The following is a 20,941-nucleotide window of genomic DNA, read 5'->3' on the forward strand; positions in this document are numbered from 1 at the left end:
CCACACCTCCCCCGCTGTCCCTCCACACAGAGTACTGGTTAGAATCTCTTATATTTTAAGAATATAAAAAAAGAAGGTACTGTTTATTAAGACACCCCTCTTCTTAGTCCCTAAAAAGAGGCTGTAGTAAGGGCATTCATTCCATTCCTTATGATCATATGAATAAATAACCTTACTTGTCTAAGGCTATGTCTACACTGCCACTTTCGTCATTCATGGGTGCGAAAAAACACCCCGCACAGCAACAAAAGTTATAGCACTGAAAAGGGCCTGTATAGACAGAGTTTTATCGCCGGGAGCCATGCTCCCATGGGGTGGGGTTTTACTTATTTATTTATATTTTATTTTAATTAATTGCCAGGAGAGCTCTCCCCTGGTGATAAAGCGTGTCTACACTACCCATGTCACAGCGCTGCCGTAGCCGCACTGTAACATGGGCATTGTAGACATACCCTAAGTCTGAAGCTCTAAAGGGAAAAAGATAGACCCTAGGGTAAGAGACAAAACAAGTTCTCAAGACTTGTTTGTTTTTAAGAGGTTATCTATTTTTAACCAGACAACATGATATTGTAGCTTCATTTGTTTTGTGACCCAAAATAATGGTAATTTATAATCTCTTCAGAGCATTCCTATTTGCCATAAATCCATACCAAAAAGTCAATTAGAAAAAAAACTTTACATCTATAGCATAGCAGTAAAATCACAATTCCCAACAGAAGGAAAGGCTTTGGGGACAGAACCTACAATAGCTGAAACTAAAATGAAGAGGCAACTGCCATTTCAGGGTTCAGTTACAGTAATAATTGTAAGAACTGGTACATTACTGGTTAACCCGAAGAAAGACAAAATTAGTTAAAGATGCCTTCCAAAATAATTATTTTTAGACTTTCCACTAAATTAACAATTAGGATACATTTAAATTAGGGCTGCCAAGTGATTAAAAAAATTAATTGCAATTAATCGCACTAATAATAGAATACCATTTATTTAAATATTTTTGGATGTTTTCTACATTTTGAAATATACTGATTTCAATTACACAGAGTACAAAGTGTACAGTGCTCACTTTATATGTATTTTTATTACAAGTATTTGCACTGTAAAAGAACAAAAATCATATTTTTCAATTCACCTAAATAAAAGTACTGTAGTGCAATCTCTTTATCATGAAAGTTGAATGTACAAATGTAGAATTACATTAAAACACCCTGCACTCAAAAACAAAAGAATGTAAAACTTCAGACCCTACAAGTTCACTCAGTCCTACTACTTCTTGTTCAGCCAATCACCAACGCAAGCAAGTTTGTTTACATTTGCAGGAGACAATGCTGCCTGCTTCTTTTTTTACAATGTCGCCTGAAAGTGAGAACAGAACAGGTGTTCTCATGGCACCGTTGTAGCCAGTGTCAAGATATTTATGTGCCAAATGCACTGAAGATTGATATGTCCCTTCATGCTTCAATCACCATTCCAGGTGACATGTGTCCATGCTGATGACAGATTCCACTCGATAACAATCCAAAGCAGTGTAGACTGACACATGTTCATTTTCATTATCTGAGTCAGATGCCACCAGCAGAAGGTTGATTTTCTTTTTTGGTGGTTCGGGTTCTGTAGTTTCTGCACCGGAGTGTTGCTCTTTTAAGACTTCTGAAACCATGCTCCACACCTCATCCCTCTCAGATTCTGGAAGGCGCTTCAGATTCTTAAACTTTGGGTCCAGTGCTGTAGCTATCTTTAGAAATCTCACATTGGTCCCTTCTTTGCATTTTGTCAAATCTGCAGTGAAAGTGTCCTTAAAATGAACAACGTGTGTGGGATCATCATCCGAGACAGCTATAACTTGAAATATATGGCAGAAGGCGGGTAAAACAGAGCAGGAGACGGGAGATACCAACTGAGCGCCTGCTTCCCGACCAGGCACTGCTATCGAAAATCTCTGATCAATGGCGCCAGGACGCACCAACACCAAGAGTGGAGCGCCCACAGGGACAGCACTCGAAGAAGAACAATGACTATCTGACATCTATTTGTAAAAGCATCCTAGCTACTACCTATCATATTATCATAAAGTGATTGCCTGGCAGTACCGGAAAGAGACTTTTTCCATCTGAAAAAACAGGTTGTGCTCAATTGTTTAGGAGGTCATTATTTCATGGCTCTTTGCAATACTAACAATGCTTGACCCAATGCTCAAAGCTAATTAGTTTTGGTTCACATTTCCAATCCTGCCCTGCATATAAACACCATACTGAATTTCAAAAGAAATTACAGGATACTAAAAATGCCTGACTTTGGTCTGCTGGAACACAACAGCTAACTTGAGTTCAAACAGTTCATCTTGAAACAACACTTTCACTCTACTTTGATTCCAACTGAAAAGAAAACCTGTCTTCTGATCGCCCATTTAAACTTATGAATCATTCAACAAAACATGGAAAGAAAAAAAACAAACAGGCTTCTGCTAGAATTTTTAATGAAGACCTAGCGGGAAAGAGTGTAGAATGGATTTCCAGCTGCATAACTTTCCCTCAAACCGTATCTCTGTGGAACAATTGCTTAGCCAAAGTATAGTGAAAAGCTTAATCCTTATCTAAGGAAACAGAAGCATTAAGCTGCTGCCAAAGAATTCCTTACCTGTTTTAGCCCAAAGGGATAGGGAGGTTCAATTTAAAAAAAAGTGATGCTTTTTGTTTGTTTTAAATGGGGAAGAAGTGGAATCTGTAGTAAAAACATTATTGATACAACATTTAAAAACAAAAAACTCTGAAGAAGGGTAAACTGGCCTCCTCTTTGAAATCATAAGTCTTCCTGTTCCACTGATGTATGCCTTGCTCAGACTAAATATGAAAATGCATCCTCTAGCTGTAACACAATCCTTGAAGAAGTCTCCAAGGATTAAAAAAGTGACTCAAGTGCTTCTTACTGTCACAGGGAAGGCTAATGTACTTCCTGAGCTGCATGAGCGCAGCTGGACAGAGGTAAAAAGTGAAGGAATAATTTTTGAGTTAAAAAACAAAAACAAAAAAAATCAGTTCTGTTCTTGCAGTTGCTTGTTCAGAGACTAGCCAAGCATGTTTGAACTGAGCAACAAATACATTTTAAAATCTGTACATGCCACCAAGAAGTGGACAGAAAGCTCAACGCATAAGATTGCTAATCTGCCAGTATGACCATCAGACATGAAGAGGAACATATACAAAGTCACATCCTTTACATAATATTATGCGAGGAAGCATCAAACTGTACTCAAACAATAATACTGAAAAGAAGAAGCTTTACTTTTAAATACAAGGGAAAACTCAGAGAAATAGGTACAAAACATACAAAAATTCCCAAATCCAACTATTTTAACATTACAGTGACAGTGCAATAGTTATTATAATTGAGCAATAGCTTTAATTTTAATTCCCTATTTCCAGGTATTAAAGTTCACAAGCTAATTTTTTTGTTTTGAAACATTCTTTCCTTCCCACTCTCCCAAGAAAAAAAAGTCTGATAAAACATTTGTCTTTATTAAAAATAGCAATTTGTGACACTTTGTTCTACTGCCATGCTTCCAAAAATGACACTGGACGGGAGCAAGTATATACATCAGCTTTTGAAGTGAGCTACAGCCTGGCTGAAAGTTTCATGTTTTGTATTCTCTGGATGACATATTGCATTCTGGAGCATACAGCCCCAAAGCATGTGAATATGTTATAGACTGCACATTTACACAACCCTCCCTGACCAAAAAATCCTTTTGTTGGGGGTTGGGTAGCAAGAGAAGGGGGAAGAGAAATAAGTGGAAGACCACCAGAAAGGATATACTCAGAGTGATCAAATGTAAAACTGGCTAGTCAGACTTTTCACTAGGTCTCTCTTAGCATATGGAGAGCTCTAAATATGTGCAGTGCAGAGCTCCAAATGTGTGCACTGCTTAAAAAAAAACAAACTAAAACTAAAACCCCAGTGTGCTCCTTACATGCTTTTCCACTATGCTCGTTCAACCTATGACTTTCAAATATTGATGAATGAACCAAAATTTCTTCAAATACGTCAATGACAGTTGTGCCAGAGGAAATGTGGGAGTTTTAAAATTATGCTGTGTTGTCCACACATCTAAAAAGGTATAAGAACCATTTCTTAAAAGAATGAAACTTTGTTTTAAAGCTTTAAAGGTGATATCTTAATGTTATAAAAATCTCATCCTATTATATAAAGTTATATTCCCCCAGTTATTCAGAATATGTAACTCCTGTAAAAAGTTCTAAACAAGACAGATCAAGAATTTATTTTTATCAACTGTAGATGAAAATCACGCTTCAAACATGATTCGCAATTATATGAGATTAATGAAAAGGGAAACAAAATAATCAAAAATGTCAAAAAGGCCTAAATATCTATATAAGATAAAGTATACTTGCTTTTCTCTGTTCATCATCTATGCAGTGCTGAAGCTTCTCATCAAATAGCTAAAAAAAAAAAAAAAAATTGTGAAAATACTGCAAGTGCTGTTTTTTGTACATCAAACAGGTTGAAACTACAAAAAAACCCAGAGTTATTAACCATCCGTAACTGCTGTTCTTCGAGAGGTGGTGCTCATATCCATTCCAATATAGGTGTGTGCATGCTGCCTGCACCACCACCGTAACGTTTTCCTCACTGGTATCCATCAGGTCAGCTCTGGTGCCTTTAGAGTTGCGCCCTCACAGTGCCAGTATACACAGCCCTGCCATCCCGCTGCCCCCTCAGCTTCTTCTTGCCGGCTAACTCCTACAGAGAGGTTGGAGGGTGGGTTTTGAAATGGACGTGAGCAACACATCTTGAAGAACAGCAGTTACAGAAGGTCAGCAACCATTTTTTCTTCAAGTGCTTGCTCATGTCCATTCCAACGTAGGTGACTCTCAAGCAGATGTAGGAGGGGGGCTTGGAGTTCAATGACAAGCAGACTGTAGAACCTCTCAGCCAAATCTGGCCCGCTGAGTGACAGCATAATGAGTTGCAAAAGTGTGGACCAAAGACTATGTTGCCACTCTACAGATACCCTGGATGGGAACTGTGACTTTGCATTCCATATGTTTTATGGAAATATGCTTATGACTGTAAACGTAACTGAAATATGCTTTATGCCAAAGATCTCTTGTAAAGTATAACAAAGGTTATAATCCACTGACTATATTCCTCCTATTTGTATGCATGTATTATTCTTGTATCTGAAGCTAGAAATATGAAGCATAACTCTGAGGTCCTATTGTAATTATGCAGAGTGTGGGCCATTAATGGTGGTTTAGAATCTTGATGGCTCCCGTTGCCTAGGACAATTGGTTGTAAATGATTTATTTATCTGCAAGCCTTCCTGTGTAAGTGTGGGCCAACCCAGGAAGAATAGAGTCTAGGGGTCTTACAGTGACATGTGACCATGTCACCGGATAACGAAATCCATCTTAAACCTGGTACTTTTCCATTTAGAAGGCGGGGTGGGGACCTACAGAGACAAAAGATTCCTGCCTTGTGCCAAAACTATAAAAGGGGGTGGAGCAGGACAAAAGGGACTGCAGTCATGAGAAAATTCCTGCTTACCACCTGAGATGTCTGCTGGAACTAACAAGAACCCGTACTGGGGAAAGGACTGGGTCCAGACTCGGAAGGAGTCTAGTCTGCGAAAGAAGCTTATTGGAACATCTTTAAGGGTGAGATACTACCTGTAATCAGTTTCTTAATGTATTAGGCTTAGACTTGCGTGTTTTTGCTTTATTTTGCTTGGTGACTTATTTTGTTCTGTCTATTATTTGAAACCACTTAAATCCTACTTTTTAAACTTAAACAAAAGTGATTTTATTATTAATAAACCCAAAGTAATTAATACCTGGGGGAGCAAACAGCTGTGCATCTCTCTCTGTCAGTGTTATAGAGGGCGGACAATTTATGAATTTACCCTGTATAAGCTTTATACAGAACAAAACAGATGTATTTGGGGTTTGGACCCCATTGGGAACTGGGTGTCTGGGTGCGGGAGATAACTGCAAACAGCTCAGCAGGTTGCCCAAGTCTGGTAAGAAGGAACTAATGGGGTGGCAGAGCACCAGGACCCTATATACTGGCGCTATGGGCACAACTCCATGGGGCACCAGAACAGACCCAACGGATAGCACTGCAGGAAAACTTTCTGGCGGTGGTGCATACAGCGCACACCTACACTGGAATGGACGTGAGCAAGCACTCAAAGGAAAACTCTAGGATTTTGAAAACAAAACAAGTACAACCCAAGCAATATGACCCCCTACAACAATTCATTCATATTTATTTTAAAGTATTTGTGACATGGTGCCACTGTCATTCACATTCCACGGTTCCCTGCAACACTCACGTTCAGTTACTGAGGGCTCGTCTATACTGGCACTTTACAGTGCTGCAACTTTCTTGCTCAGGGGCGTGAAAAGACACTCCCCTGAGCACTGCAAGTTTCAGCACTGTAAAGTACCAGTGTTGCTGCGACTACACAGCCAGATTAAAGCGCTGCCGTGGCCAGCTCTTTAACACTGCTAGTGAAGACATGCCCTGAGGCTCAGTCTTTCGATTCCCATCCTGTCATTGTTCTGCACTTGATTAAAAAGGTAGAGTTGATGAGATACATAGGGAGTTCCATTCAGCACTCTTTGGACAAAGAAGGCTGTTCTGATGTCAGGTTTTATGGGAAGAATGAGTTACCATTTAAGAACAGACACATTGTTCAGAACACCTCCAGCAAACAGGCTTATCTGTTCTTTTCTCTTATCTGAGATGAATAGATATTTGGAGTAAGGACCCTGTTTAGCACTAGGTCTCCACAGAAGCTAGCACAATGGAGTCCCCAATCCTCATCAAGCATTCTGAGTCCTATCCTGATATAGATTTAGTATTAATAATTGCTGGTGCTTGTGAATCTGTCCCATAGCAAAACATTATATAATGATTTCAAACTTTCCACAGTTCAAAACAAGTCAGCTCACGTTTACTTTTATCTTTAATACAGAAGAAAAATGAAATACAGGATTAAGATGAGAACAGGTAAAATTACTGGACAAACTTCATTGCCAAGTTATTTTATTACGGTCTTAGCTTAGACAAATACACTAAATTACATTTTGAAAGCAGTCAAAAAGGCAGGACACATTTAATAAGTAGGTGTGGTAAGCAATTCAAGATATCTGTGAAAGTAATTTTTCCTCTGTTGATATTCAACCCTTCTTGTCAACTGTTGGGAATGGGCCACTTCCACCCTAATTGAATTGGCCTCGTTAGCACTGACCCCGCACTGGGTAAGGCAACACCCATCTTTTCATATGCTGTATATTTATACCTGCTTACTGTATTTTCCACTCCATGCATCTGATGAAGTGGGTTATAGCCCATGAAACATTATGCCCAAATAAATTTTAGTCTCTAAAGTGCCACAAGGGCTCCTCGTTGTTTTACTGATACCGACTAACACAGCTACCCCTCTGAAACCTGTGACCCATGGATATACTACTTCCCCGCTTCCCCCCCAAAAGATCCCCAAAATTAAATTTATAGAGTGTAAGTCTGATGGTCTGTGTTATATAGAAGGTCAATCTAAATGATCACAATGGTCCCTTCTGGCCTTAGACTCTATGACGACGTGCCAGACCAAAAAAAGGGATTTTGGCCATTAAACCTCCCAAATTTGATTTATGTGAAGAAGGAAAAAACCTCTGAAATCTATTTCAAGACTCAATGGCACTTCACAAATATGATTCCACTTACAGACAGACAATTCTGCTTTAGTTTTTTAACTTTTCTGTTCATTACCTGGGATGTTTGCATGACCCCACAATTTTAGATCCTTAAGCATCGATCTGCTCCTACTAATTCAAATGCTGTAAAGGCAGCCAGTTTATACTGAGGAGCCCAACCGTTGACATTGGGAGCCATCCTAACATCTTACCAATAGCCCAAGGGCTGCACCTAATTTGAATACAACCATAATTTGTCCAAATTAAATGTAAAATAAATAAATAAATAAATAAATAAATAAATAGTAGTTTGAATTTGTAACTCCCTTGAAAGATGAGTTAGAATTCACCATCAATAAAAACTAGAGGTTAATCAGATTCGTTCTTGCCCTGCAGAGAGAGGGTTAAGAGGGACAACGGGTGCATTTTCTCTCTCCACAGATCTGTCTGGCTCTCAGACTGCATGTTGTGCACCACGACCATACACTAAAGATGCACACATACACTTTTTCCCTCCAAAAAAGAAGACGGGGAAGCAGAGGGGAGAGTCTGAAACATTTTAGCGCTTTAGTTTTCTGAGGATATGTCTTCACTACCCGCCGGATCAGCGGGCGGGGATCAATCCAGCGGGGATCAATTTACTGCGTCTAGTCTAGACTCGATAAATCGACCCCTGAACGCTCTCCCGTCGACTCCTGTACCCCAGTGCCACGAGAGGCACAGGCAGAGTCAACGGGAGAGCAGCAGCAGTAGACTCACTACGGTGGAGACATCACAGTAAGTCGATCTAAGTACGTCGACTTCAGCTACGTTATTCACGTAGCTGAAGTTGCATAACTTACATCGATCCCCCCCCTCTAGTGTAGACTAGGGCTAAGTTACTTTCAGCTACCAAATTTAATAAGATATTGCAATGGAATAAAAAAAACCTCAAATGCTAGCTCCTCTCTAAAACTCAGCAAGTCACTTCTCCTATCTTCTCTGGTGCCACACTTCCCATTCCTTGAATGCTGATATCTTGTTCTGCAAAACCCCATGCCTTAGTTTCTGTAAGTCTCTCCCCATCCCTTGTTTCTACTGTCCTCCCTCTCAACTATTGGTTTCAATCTTTTCTTCAGTCAGTCTCAGGTGACTGCTGAAGAGCACAGTTAGGCATATCCTTTCCTCCAGAGATGAATGCTGCCTCGGATGTTCTCCTCACCCCTGCTGACACGACAGCAAGGGACAACGCTGTGTCCTAAATCATTAGGCTGTGGGCCAAGCTCTTTATTCTGTATGCCTCTCTCACTCAACTCCATCTTAGTGCACATACTCCTTTCCCACCAACAAGACCAAATTTGTGCTGATGCTCCCACACACAGTGCTTGCCCAAGAATATCAGCAAGAGAAGCAGAACATAACTGTAGAAGTCTTAATCAGTTTTAATCGGCTGGGTCAGGGGAAAATGTTGTAGGCAGAAACTGCCAAAGTATGATCTTCTGCTGTTTCCAATAGTGTGGTGGGAGATACGAGCTTGTCAATCCTCATCTTCCCCACCTAACCGCAAAACACATAAGCAGAACAGAAAAGTATTCCATTTTAGCTGCTCCTACAGAGCGATTTACCCATGGTCAAGTATCAGATTCACACAAATACAGCAGCAAAATTTCCTCAGCTGCCAACCCCAGTCAAGCACTATGTGCAGGAGCAACAGCACAGGCTGGATTCCTCTTCAGGGGGAAAAAAATTAGATGTCAAGGGCAAGATGATAATTTTAAGGATTCCATTACAAATTGAAATTCATTTATTTAACCCATCTCTGCCAATTCCCCAAGGTTAACTCACTGAATATAACAGAAGGCAAATTCTCTTAATGTTTGATAGAAACCCCATTTTGAAAGAAGGCATATATTTAAAGTTACTCTAATTTTCTAACTCAATTTTACTTGAGTGATACATGCTTCCAAGATCTCCGTTCATCTCAACACAGAATTCTCTTCTCAAATTCAACATAGTTTTTAGTCTGAATTTTCATTGTTACTTTTTGTAATCGTCTCCTCATTTCAATATTCTTTTCTATGGTAGACCCAGAGAGCAAAGAAAAGAAAAGGATAAAACTGTCATTGGCAAACCCCAGGGATGAAAAATACTTAAGCGTTTGATAGGCTTCTCATATGGTCACATCTGCCTTAACTAATTCATTCTCTCTCTTCTGCTTTTACTGTGTCAAATAATTTCTTCTCTGACACTGGATTGTGGCTCTGAAATATGGATGATTCCCCACCACAGCTGCCCATAGAACAGGGCCTGAGACAAGTTCCAGAGAAGACCCAAAGAGCACCTGACAATATTTACTATCTCTGTAGGTGCACAAGTGTTAGTTCAACATACCTTCAATTGGTCTATCAAGATCTGTAAATAAGCATCAGCCTCTGTAAGTTTCTTATCAAAATCCTGAACACTGGGAACAAATCCTGAATCCACACCCTACATATATTAAAAAAAAAGAGAGAAAGAGAGACAAACAAATCAGATCTATAATAGTGTTTTTGAGCAATTTACTTGACTATATTTATTCATAACTGATGGGTAGTTAATAAAGGCTGCCTTATTTCTTTATATCACGTTGCATGTACCTAGATCAGAGGTGGGCCACATCCGGCCCACAGGACCGTCCTGCCCGGCCCCTGAGCTCCCAGCTGGAGTCCCCGGCCCCTCCCCTGCAACCCGAGCACACCGTTCCGCCAGCTCTCTAGCCGCCGCTTTTGCTGGGCAGCACAGCGGTGTGGCTGGCTCCAGCATGGTAAGGGGGCAGGGAGTCCCGGGGGCAGCAGTCAGGTGACAGGAAGCAGGGGGCGGTTGGATGGGTCAGGGGTTCTGGGGGCGGGGGGGGGGGGACGACAAGTCAGGGGACAGGGAGCAGTTGGATGGGGTGGAGGTTTTGGGGGGGCAGTCAGGGGATGGGGAAAGGGGGGTGGGGTTGGATAGGGTGTGGGAGTCCAGGGGGGCTGCCAAGAGTCGGGAGTATGGCTAGGGGTTGGGGCAGTCAGGGGACAGGGAGAAGGGGGGGTTGGATAGGGGGTGGGGTCCTGGGGGGCAGGGATCCCAGGAGGTGGTGGTCAGGGGACAAGGAGCATGGGGGTTGGATGGGTCAGGGGGAGGAGTGGGAGGGGGCAAATAGGGGCAGGGGCCAGGTTGTTTGGGGATGCACAGCCTTCCCTACCCAGCCCTCCATATACTTTCGCAACCCTGATGTGGCCCTCGGGCCAAAAAGTTTGTCCACCCCGACCTAGATACATGTCAGAACATTTTAAACACAAGATGGTCTCCTGTTGTATTACAAGCAGTGCATACCGTGACATCCACAAATTGCCAGTAGTCTTCTTTGGTGCATGTATAGTTACCATACACTCATACTACCAAATTTAATTATGATTATTAAAAGATTACTTATTTATTTTTCATGTAGCCATTTAAATTTCATTTGAAAGAAAAGTATAAATGAAATAATTTTCCTGTTCAAGTGCCAAACAACTATCACCAAATACCATTACACTGACTATGCCAGTCAACCAGCGCAACTGTTGGATGACTGCCCTTGTAACAGCTGAAGAAGTACTTTCATCAACCAAAAGCCAGCTTGATTCATAGACAAGTGGCCAAAGAATGAACAAACATGAATACTGAACTAACCTCTCACTATTAGAAATGGTCCCTCCTGTAAAGGATTTAAACCTCAGTAGGGCAGCTGGGAAATTTAAATAGATGGAAGTCCAGTTATTAGCGCCTTCTGAGTGTGTACTCATTTGTATAACTATTACGGTATATAAAAATTCTAATCTCCATACGTACATGTAAAGATTTTTATTTTTCTGACTTGTGCTTTTAAGTTCTCCACTATAAAGCTGAATTAACATAGGGTTTGTATTTAATATTTTTCCTTCTTAAACAGAAATTGTCTGTGTTAAAATAACTGTTCCAGACTGGAACACCACATCTTTAATGGGAAAGGAAAATGGTGGATTTGTGAAGTTGAGTACTTCTCTTTTTATGCACATAGCAGGTTTATAAAGCATGGGTTTCCTTTTCTTTTTTTTTTTTTCTTTTTTTTCTTTTTTTTTTTATGTAGAGGATAAGCTCTTTCAGCATATTAAAACAGCTACACCTAGCAGATTTGAGGCTGAAGGGTGTTATTTCTGACCATACCCAACGTAGAAAATTAAGCCTCTCCCAAACTATTATTTATACAGTATCATCAATGCAAGCAGCAGTTTACAGATCAATAAGAAAGCATTCCTGACCTGAAGAACTTTAAAATGTATATCAAGACACATGACAAAATCAGATAAAAACCTGGAGGGAAGCGGCAGAAGAAAGGACAGACAAGTGTTACAACAGTAACATAATATGGAAGTTTTGAATACTAATGAATAGGGCCATACCAAATTCACGGCCATGAAAAAAAGCATCATGGACTGTGAAATCTGGTCTCCCCCATGAAATCCGTTTTTTTGTGTACCTTTACCCTGTACTATACAGACTTCACAGGGGAGATCAGCGTTTTTCAACCTGGGGGTTCTGACCCAAAAGGAGGTTGTTGTAGGAGGGTTGCGGTATTGCCACCCTTAGTTCTGTGCTGCATTCAGAGCTGGGTGGCCAGAGAGTGGCAGCTGCTAGCCAGGTGACCAGCTCTGAAGGCAGCATGCTGCCGGCAGCAGTGCAGAAGTAAGACTGGTAATACTGCAACCCCCCTACAATAACCTTGTGACCCTCCCCCAACAGTTCCCTTTTGGGTCAGGATCCTTACAGTTACAACACCATGAAATTTCAGATTTAAATATCTGAACTCATGAAATTTACTATTTTTAAAATCCTATGACTGTGAAATTGACCAAAATGGATGGTGAATTTGGTAGGGGACGACTAAGGAATGGATATATAGTGTAACAAATAAAGGTTACTCACCTGTAACCAGAGGGGGGCTTTGGTTGGTTGGTTGGTTTTTAGTTGACCTCTTCACATTCAGATTCTTGGGTATGCGTCAACAGCGTAGCATGGACCATTGGTACACTCCCAAGAGTCTGAATTTACCAATGCCACTCAAAAAAAGCATTTAAAATATATTTTTGGATTTTCTGTGAATGCCATAGGCAAGTTAAATTCTACATTTGTATGTAGTTCTCTCCCACACTGCTAGAGTTTTGTCAACACAGGTTGGTTCATTTTTTGTAGAAGATTGGTCTAGCACATAAAAAAAAACTTTGCTGGTGTCCTTAGAGAGGACGGGGATACTATTATATGCAATGTAAAAATGACTCATTTATATCAGAATCTGTAAAACTGATTATTTGTTATGCACAAACACATTCTTTCATGCTAATACAAAAACTAAAAATACTAATTTACGAGAGATCATTTTTTATCTGCCTGCCAAGTCTTGAACTGAGCTACAAAATGAGGCCCTGATCCTGCACACTGTTCTCACAAGGATCTACCCAAATGGTACAGCTTGTAAGATGAGTGCATTCAACAGCCAGATAATCCATACTGGCCAAGTTTAAACACCAGCATTTTGAAGCAACGGCTGAAAATGGGGGAAACACTTACTGATCATTGCTCCAATAAAAAACCCCAAATCCTCCTAACACCCTGATGTAACAACAAGGTATACAGAGGATCTAAACTAAGTGAGCCAAGTAATTCTTGGTGAGGGATTTACTTGTGATAGTGATCTGATATACAGCTACAACTACATAAAAATGAGTATAGTAAAAACTTTTATCGGGCATGTTGGGAGAATGGGGGGTGCCAGTTAGTCAAAAATTCCGGTTAACTATGAGTTATACTTACCGATGGAGGGAGGGAGTTTGAGTGCAGGAGGGAGCTCAGGGCTGGGGCGTGGGAGGGGTTTTGGGGTGCTGGATCTGGGTGGCGCTCACCTCAGGCAGCTCCCTGCAAGTGGTGACATGTTGCTGCTGCTCCTAGGCGGAGGTGCGGCCAAGCAGCTCTGCGCACTGCCTCCACCTGCAGCCGCAGTCCCTGGCCAATGGGAGCTGTGAAGTCAGTGTTCGGGGCAGGGTGGGGGCAGCACACAGACAGAGGTGGGCAAACTACGGCCCACGGGACCGTCCTGCCCGGCCCTTGAGCTCCTGGCTGGGGAGGCTAGCCCCCAGCTTCTCCTGTGCTATTTCCCCTGCCCCGCAGCCATGCTGTCACGCAGGCAGCACGGCTTTCTCCGGCTGGTCAGCGGGGTTTGCAAGCTCCTGCTGCTCTGAGCTGCATGGTAAGGGGGCGGGGGCATTGGATAAGGGGCAGGGGGTCCTGGGGAGGACGGTCAGAGGACAGGGAGCAGTTGGATGGGGTGGAGGTTCGGAGGGGCGGTCAGGGGACAGGGGGTGGTTTGATAAGTGTGGGAGGCCTGGAGAGTCTGTCAGTGGGTGGGGGTGTGGATAGGGGTCGGGGCAGTCAGGGGACGGGGGGTTGGATAAGGGGTCCTGGGGGGCAGTCGGGGACAGGGGGCGGTTGGATGGGGCGGAGGTTCTGGGGAGCGGGGTCAGTCAGGGGATGGGGGGGAGGGGTGTTTGGATAGGCGTGGGAGTCCCGGGGGCCCTGTCAGGGGGTGCGGGTGTGGACAGGGGTCAGGGCAGTCAGGGGACACGGAGGGTTGGATAGGTGGTGGGGTCCGGGGGGGAGGAGGGGGTGTTGGATGGGTTGGGATTCTGAGGGGGGCAGGAAGTGGGAGGGGGCGGATAGGGGGCAGGGGCCAGGCTGTTTGGGGAGGCACAGCCTTCCCTACCTGGCCCTCCATACAGTTTTGCATGTGGCACTTGGGCCAAAAAGTTTGCCCACCCCAATCTAGGAGCAGCAGAAACATGTTGCTGCTTGCGGGGAGCTGCCCAAGGTAAGCGCTGCCCGGATCCAGCGCCCCAAAATGCCAGTTTCTAGAGCTTTCCGATTGGTAAAGTGCCGGATAACACAGCTTTTACTGTTTCCACAGTATGCATCCGATGAAGTGAGCTGTAGCTCACGAAAGCTCATGCTCAAATAAATTGGTTAGTCTCTAAGGTGCCAAAAGTACTCCTTTTCTTTTTGCGAATACAGACTAACACGGCTGCTACTCTGAAACAGCTTTTACTGTACTGTGCTTCATGGCTAAAAGGAAGAGAACACTATCTAGCAGACAGTGACACCATAACAGCTGCAAATGGTCTAGCACTCTCAGATAAAAATTTCTGCTATACCAGTACAAGTAAGACTTTATGTATCAAACCTACTTGAACTACAGACGATTCCTGGTGAAGCCGCTGCACTATGTATCATTAACATGACAGCACAGAATACTGTGCAAGCACAGGTTTCAGAGTAACAGCCGTGTTAGTCTGTATTCGTAAAAAGAAAAGGAGTACTTGTGGCACCTTAGAGACTATTGGTTAGTCTCTAAGGTGCCACAAGTACTTCTTTTCTTTTTGTGCAAGCACAGTCTTTATACTGCCTAAAACTGCTAATTTTTACTGCAGTCACAAGCCAAAATATTAATACGTGAATGGCATGGTATTTATAGTGGTGAGTTTAGGATAAAAGGCCATTTCCAAGTACCAGGCTCTTCGTGCTAAAAGAAAATCCCATTTATATATGATTTATTTTTGTATGTTATATAATATTTCTTAAAATGTTTAAATATACAGCAAAACTCACAAAAATAATTTTATAAGAAAAAACAACTCACCACCAGCAGGGGAAAAATAATAAACCAAGTATAGAACCTAGCGAGCAAAGAGAGAGGGTTTTATTTCTAAGCATAATTAGGAGTTGGTTTGGAGAGACCAATAGATAGATGCATACAAAGCTGCAGTATTTCACCAACCTGCTTTTGGTTTGTCTATTCCAGGGCAATTAAGATGCAGCCTGATAATCTGACAAACAAACCTACTGCTTTGTTCATGAAATACTGCTAATTTAGATGGGATTGTTTTAAAGGAAGAGTGAAAGATGTTTAGAAAATTATAAACTCAAGGTCAGTAATTTCCACAGCAAGATTATTATACAAGATACTACAAGTACAATTCAATGGTTCAGGTTTGGTTGTTGTCAGGCCATATTTGCAGGGCACAGTACACAAACAAGACAGACTTGAGTGGCAGGATTATTTTAATGCTTCTTGATTTGGCTATCAGAGAATAAACTGGGAGAGGAAAGTCTCTCTCTTTCTCTATGTGTAAATAAGGTTTCACAAGAAATAAATTAATGAAAATCAATGGAATGTTTCAAAAAGGTTCAGTACGATTACCAGAGGTTGGAAGATGCTATATAAAAAGATGTTTTGTCACCTGAATTTACAACCATCATCAATGTGATTTTTTTAAGATGCTGGTTTTGTTTCCCCATTTACATACATTTTCAGATTATGTAAGTCTTTTAATAAAAAAGTGAGCTCAACAAGATGTTTTAGATCTTTAGAAATATGCGGATTCAGATTTTCAGTTAAAACCCTTATCAGTTGAGCAAGATGTTAAAAAAAGTGTATACATTCCCCATCCCCCAAATAACCAGTACTGATTATGTTGTAATTTAAATTCAGTTTAAGGAAGCGACGTACAGTATTTGCCAGACATAGAAGGGGAGATGGCGGAAATGATAGGACTGCAATATACAGATTAGTTTTAAAAGGTAGAAATCTTCCATTAAAAAAATACTATTCCTCAAACTTTCGGTTTTGTTTCCTAACATTCACAGGGTGAATGGAAAGAAATTAAACTAGTCTAATATTCATTGTACTGATACTTTGTGTAGTCCTTTTCTATATATCAACATATACAAAAGTTTCTAGTAATATGCTTGAAAAAGAAGAAACCTAGAACTTTTATATATCACACATGAGATTCTTTTCCTTACTTCTCTAGTAACTTTTGATCTCCAAAATTGCTTTGAGACCACTGAAGTAGAAATCGGAGCTTCTCATTCTGCCTGCCCCAAAACACAAGATTCGGTGGCTGGAAGTTGATGCTACACAAATTCAAACTGGAAATTTGGCGCAAATTTAAAGTAATGATAATTAGCTATTGGAACAATTTACCAAGTGTTGCGGTGGATTCTCCACCACTGGAAATTTTTAAATTAAGATTGGATTTCTTTCTAAAAGATATGCACTAGTTCAATGGTTCTCAAACAGAGCTGCAACCCCATTTTAATGGGGTCGCTAGGACTGGCGTTAGATTTGCTGAGGTCCAGGGCTGGAGCCCCACCACCCGGGACTAAAGCCAAAACCCGAGGGCTTCAGTCCTGGGCGGCAGAGCTCAGGTTACAGATCCCCCATCCAGGGCTGAAGCTCTTTGGCTTTAGCCCCGCCGCTCGGTGCGGCACAGCTCAGATATCTATACAACCCTCCTGGGGTTGTATAGTAAATGTTGTTGTCAGAGGGGGGTTGTGTTGCAATGAAGTTTGAGAACCCCTGCACTAGTTCAAAACAGAAATTAATTCAAGAAGTCCGATGGCCTGTGTTATGAAGAGTGTTCAGAGTAGATGATCACCCTGTTCCCTTACGGACATACAACCTATGAATCTATGAAGAAGTGACCATGCGATGTACCTAAAAACAGACTGCAAGAGATGGAAAAAGTTGCATTTTTTACCTTTTAAAACTATATTTGACATTTGGGAAGGTAGAAAAATTACTTAAAATTACACACAAATAGGCAGACCTGCTTAGACGTTCAATAGCAGGGTGGCCTCCTACTACTTCTCATGGTTCTGATCAGGGGTCTTCTGCTCTGCCCTGCCAGGACTGCAACCTTCTTCACAACTAGTGCCTGCAGGGACTGGGTGTTACCCACCCCACTCACTCACCAGCCAGGAGCATGGGAGCCATCAGAAACAGTTCAGCAGAGGAGTGGGTTCCCCCACAAGCAGGGGCTGCTCCTCCTCCATGCAGCCTTGGCTGGGGCTCTGTGCTTTGCCAGGCCAGAATGATGCAGCCTCCCCCATTCCTTGTGCTTGCAGGCATTGGGTGTCACTGGCCCAGCAGGCATGCAGAGAGCCCTCTACAGCTCCACTGTCACAGCCCTGCTCCCTCACTCCCGTGATAGCAGGGCTGCAGAGAGCTCCCTGTGCTGCTGGTGACACCCAATCCCTGCAGGTGCATTGCAACTGTTAAGTGATTTTTCCCCTCCATGGTGTAGCATGAAATTATGAATGTATGAAATTAAAGAATTAGATTTAGCTTAAGTTTTGTTAAGGAAATGTGTGCGTGTGTGTTGTAAAGATAGGCCCTGAGTAGAAAGTGGAAAGAAGGCCTTGAAAAGTATAAATTATAATGCCAGAAGGAATGAAGTGGGGAGGATGTTTGGTTGAAAGAACTAATGCAATAAGGGAAAGTTTTTAAAAAGAAGGCTCCTGACCGACAGGGGTGACTGCAGATTGTGTTAAATAAGACAGAGAATCTGCCTTAAAATGAACCAACATGGCCCTTCCCAACCCTCACACCACTGTTAAAAGTCCATATGAATCCACGTGCAATAAAAAAAAACTGTTGGACAGAAAGAAGAAGGGGAGGAAAGGCCTTGGGAAAAAAGGAGATTGTAAATCTTATCTGGATTAAGACTGGAAATAAGGGTCTCAAAATGAAGTCAGTACTTGGCAATGACTTTTTTTTTGAAAGGTATAAAAAAAGTAAACTCTTACAGGGGTTCTCAAACTTCACTGCACCACGCCCCCCTTCTGACAACGGAAATTACTTCAGTACCCCGGAGCGGGGACCGAAGCCTCGGCCCGCCACCCTCGGGGGTGGGGGGTGAAGCCAAAGCCCGACTGCCCCAGGCCGGGGGGCCAAAGCCAAAGGGCTTCAGTCTCAGGCAACCCTAGCCCCACTGCCCAGGGCTGAAGCCCTCGGGCTTGGGCTTTGGCCCTGGGCCCCAGCAAGTCTAAGCCAGCCCTGGCAACCCCATTAAAATGCGGTCCCGACCCACAGTCTGAGAACCGCTGTCTTAAAGGGTTCATTGCTAACACCTGCCTGACCACACTGAAGCCAACCAATATGGGTCTAAACACCCCCTAAGTTTAGCCCATTTGTAAGTACCTCAATCAAATGCTTATAAATGTTTTGATACTGTTTGGATGTAGTAAATTACTTATTATTTAGGTATGTTTAGAATACTTGTATAAAGCCTTTAAATTTAATAAAGCAATTTACGGTCAACTTCATGTTTGGTGGTTCCCCATATTAATATTTCAAATATTATTAATAATTCTAAACATGTGCATTTTAGTGTCATCTGAAATCAACATTTACCAACAGTTACAGATTAAAATCAAATCCTGCCAAGCCCCTCTATGATAGCAATATGGAAACATGCGTCCGGTGTATATATCTGTGGGGTGGAAGAAGTGCTGAAGGGTGTATGAGTTTTTAGTACCACTTTCTCAAACATTGTTGAAACTATCACAAAAATATTCCAACAAGATGTTGGAAAGGAACTTCACAAGAATGTAATACAGTATAACTTCAGAGTTATGAACACCTCGGGAACAGAGGTTGTTCGCAACTCTGAAGAAAACATTACGGCTGTTCTTTCAAAGGTTTACAACTGAACATTGACTTAATGCAGCTTTGAAACTTTACTATGCCAAAGAAAAATGCTGCTTTTTTTTTCAGTAGTTTACATTTAACACAGTACTGTACTGTATTTGGTTTTTTAATTTTTTTCTTTTTACTCTGCTGTTGCCTGATTGTGTAATTCCAGTTCCAAATGAGGTGTGTGGTTGACTGGTCAGTTCACAACTCTGGTGTTTGTAACTAAGGTTCTACTGTACATATGATTTTAAATTATTTTGTTTAAAGTTAGTTGTGCACTACAAAATTAAGAGTTAATGGAAAAGAAAGCTCGGGGGGAGACAGCATGGGAATAAAATGGAAAGTTATTTTAAAGTATAAACACCATCTTTACAAAGAAGAACTGTAGCTTTTAAGGTGTTTTATTTTTTCTTCTTCAAAACAGAAGGCAGAGTTGTAACAGTATTAGAAAAGTCAATTGTGCCACATTTCAGGAAAGATGTGGACAAACTGGAGAAAGTCCAGAGGAGAACAAAAATGATTAAAGGTCTAGAAAATATGACCTTTGAGGAAAGCCTGGAAAAATTGAGTTTGTTTAGTCTGCAGAAAAGAAGACTGAGGGGGGACATAACAATTTTAAGTACATAAAAGGTTATACAAGGAGGGAGAAAAATTGTTCTTGTTAACCTCTGAGGATAGGACAAAAAGCAATGGCTTAAATTGCAGCAAGGAAGGTTTAGACTGGACATTAGGAAAAACTTCCTAATTGTAAGTGTAGTTAAGCACTGGGATAAACTGCCTAGGGAGGTTATGGAATCTCCGTCAAGTTTTTAAGAGCAGGTTGGACAATCACCTGTCAGGGATGGTCTATTTATAATACTTAGTCTTGCCTTGAGCACAGGGGACTGGACTAGAAGACCTCTCAAGGTCCCTTCCAGTCCTACAATTAAGGAAACACATTATATAATAAAAAGGAGTACTTGTGGCACCTTAGAGACTAACAAATTTATTTGAGCATAAGCTTTCGTGAGCTACAGCTCACTTTATAGGGTGCAAGTGAGCTGTAGCTCACGAAAGCTTATGCTCAAATAAATTTGTTAGTCTCTAAAGTGCCACAAGTACTTCTTTTCTTTTTGCAGATACAGACTAACACGGCTGCTACTATGAAACCTGACATTATATAATGTGTGTGTGTGTAGGTAGGTAGGTAGGTGTGTATATATATATATATATATACACACACACACACACACACACACCGCCCTCTTCTCCACACTGGGGAAAAAAAAGAATCCAGCTTTGCAACCTGAGCTGGTTCCCTGTTTATGTAAGGGCATCTGACTGAGATAGTTTTACTGGGCCCTGTGTTCATTTGCATTATTTCCCAAAACTGTGTCATGTCCTTTTCGGCCAGCATGACAGTAACCACTGCTAGCTCCCAATGGCTAATCTGCTGTAACACTCTTGGCAACAGTAGGCTACATACACACAGGGTCAATCCTGCGTCTGGGTGACTGATGTCCGATTTCCTGGAATGGAATTTTCTTATTTCACTATTTGCTGGAGAGGCACACAGATCTATCTCCAGAACTCACAAGATACAACTCAATAGTGTTTACCTGATGATTTATGTTTAATTTGTTTTGATCCTTCTCACTTCAACTGGAATACTCCATCTTGTACTTAGCTCCCCTCTCAA

The 20,941-nt window shown here is 41.7% G+C and overlaps 1 protein-coding gene across 6 annotated transcripts in view; it reads right to left on the bottom strand.

Annotated features, from left to right (window-relative positions):
- Positions 1–20,941, bottom strand: part of OSBPL9 (oxysterol binding protein like 9) — a 134,082-nt gene that overhangs the window by 54,556 nt on the left and 58,585 nt on the right. For 4 of the 6 annotated variants that reach the window (XM_074961746.1, XM_074961747.1, XM_074961749.1 and 1 more), the window contains 2 exons: positions 10,089–10,184; positions 4,410–4,457 (listed from right to left, as the gene is read on the bottom strand). In XM_074961746.1, the coding sequence (XP_074817847.1) occupies positions 4,410–4,457; positions 10,089–10,184 (144 nt within the window). The remainder of the gene's footprint in view (positions 1–4,409; positions 4,458–10,088; positions 10,185–20,941) is intronic. The other 2 variants (XM_074961748.1, XM_074961750.1) reach the window with 1 other exon arrangement.

The sequence above is a fragment of the Natator depressus genome, chromosome 8, assembly GCF_965152275.1.
Source record: "Natator depressus isolate rNatDep1 chromosome 8, rNatDep2.hap1, whole genome shotgun sequence".
Classification (NCBI taxonomy): Eukaryota; Metazoa; Chordata; order Testudines; family Cheloniidae; genus Natator; species Natator depressus.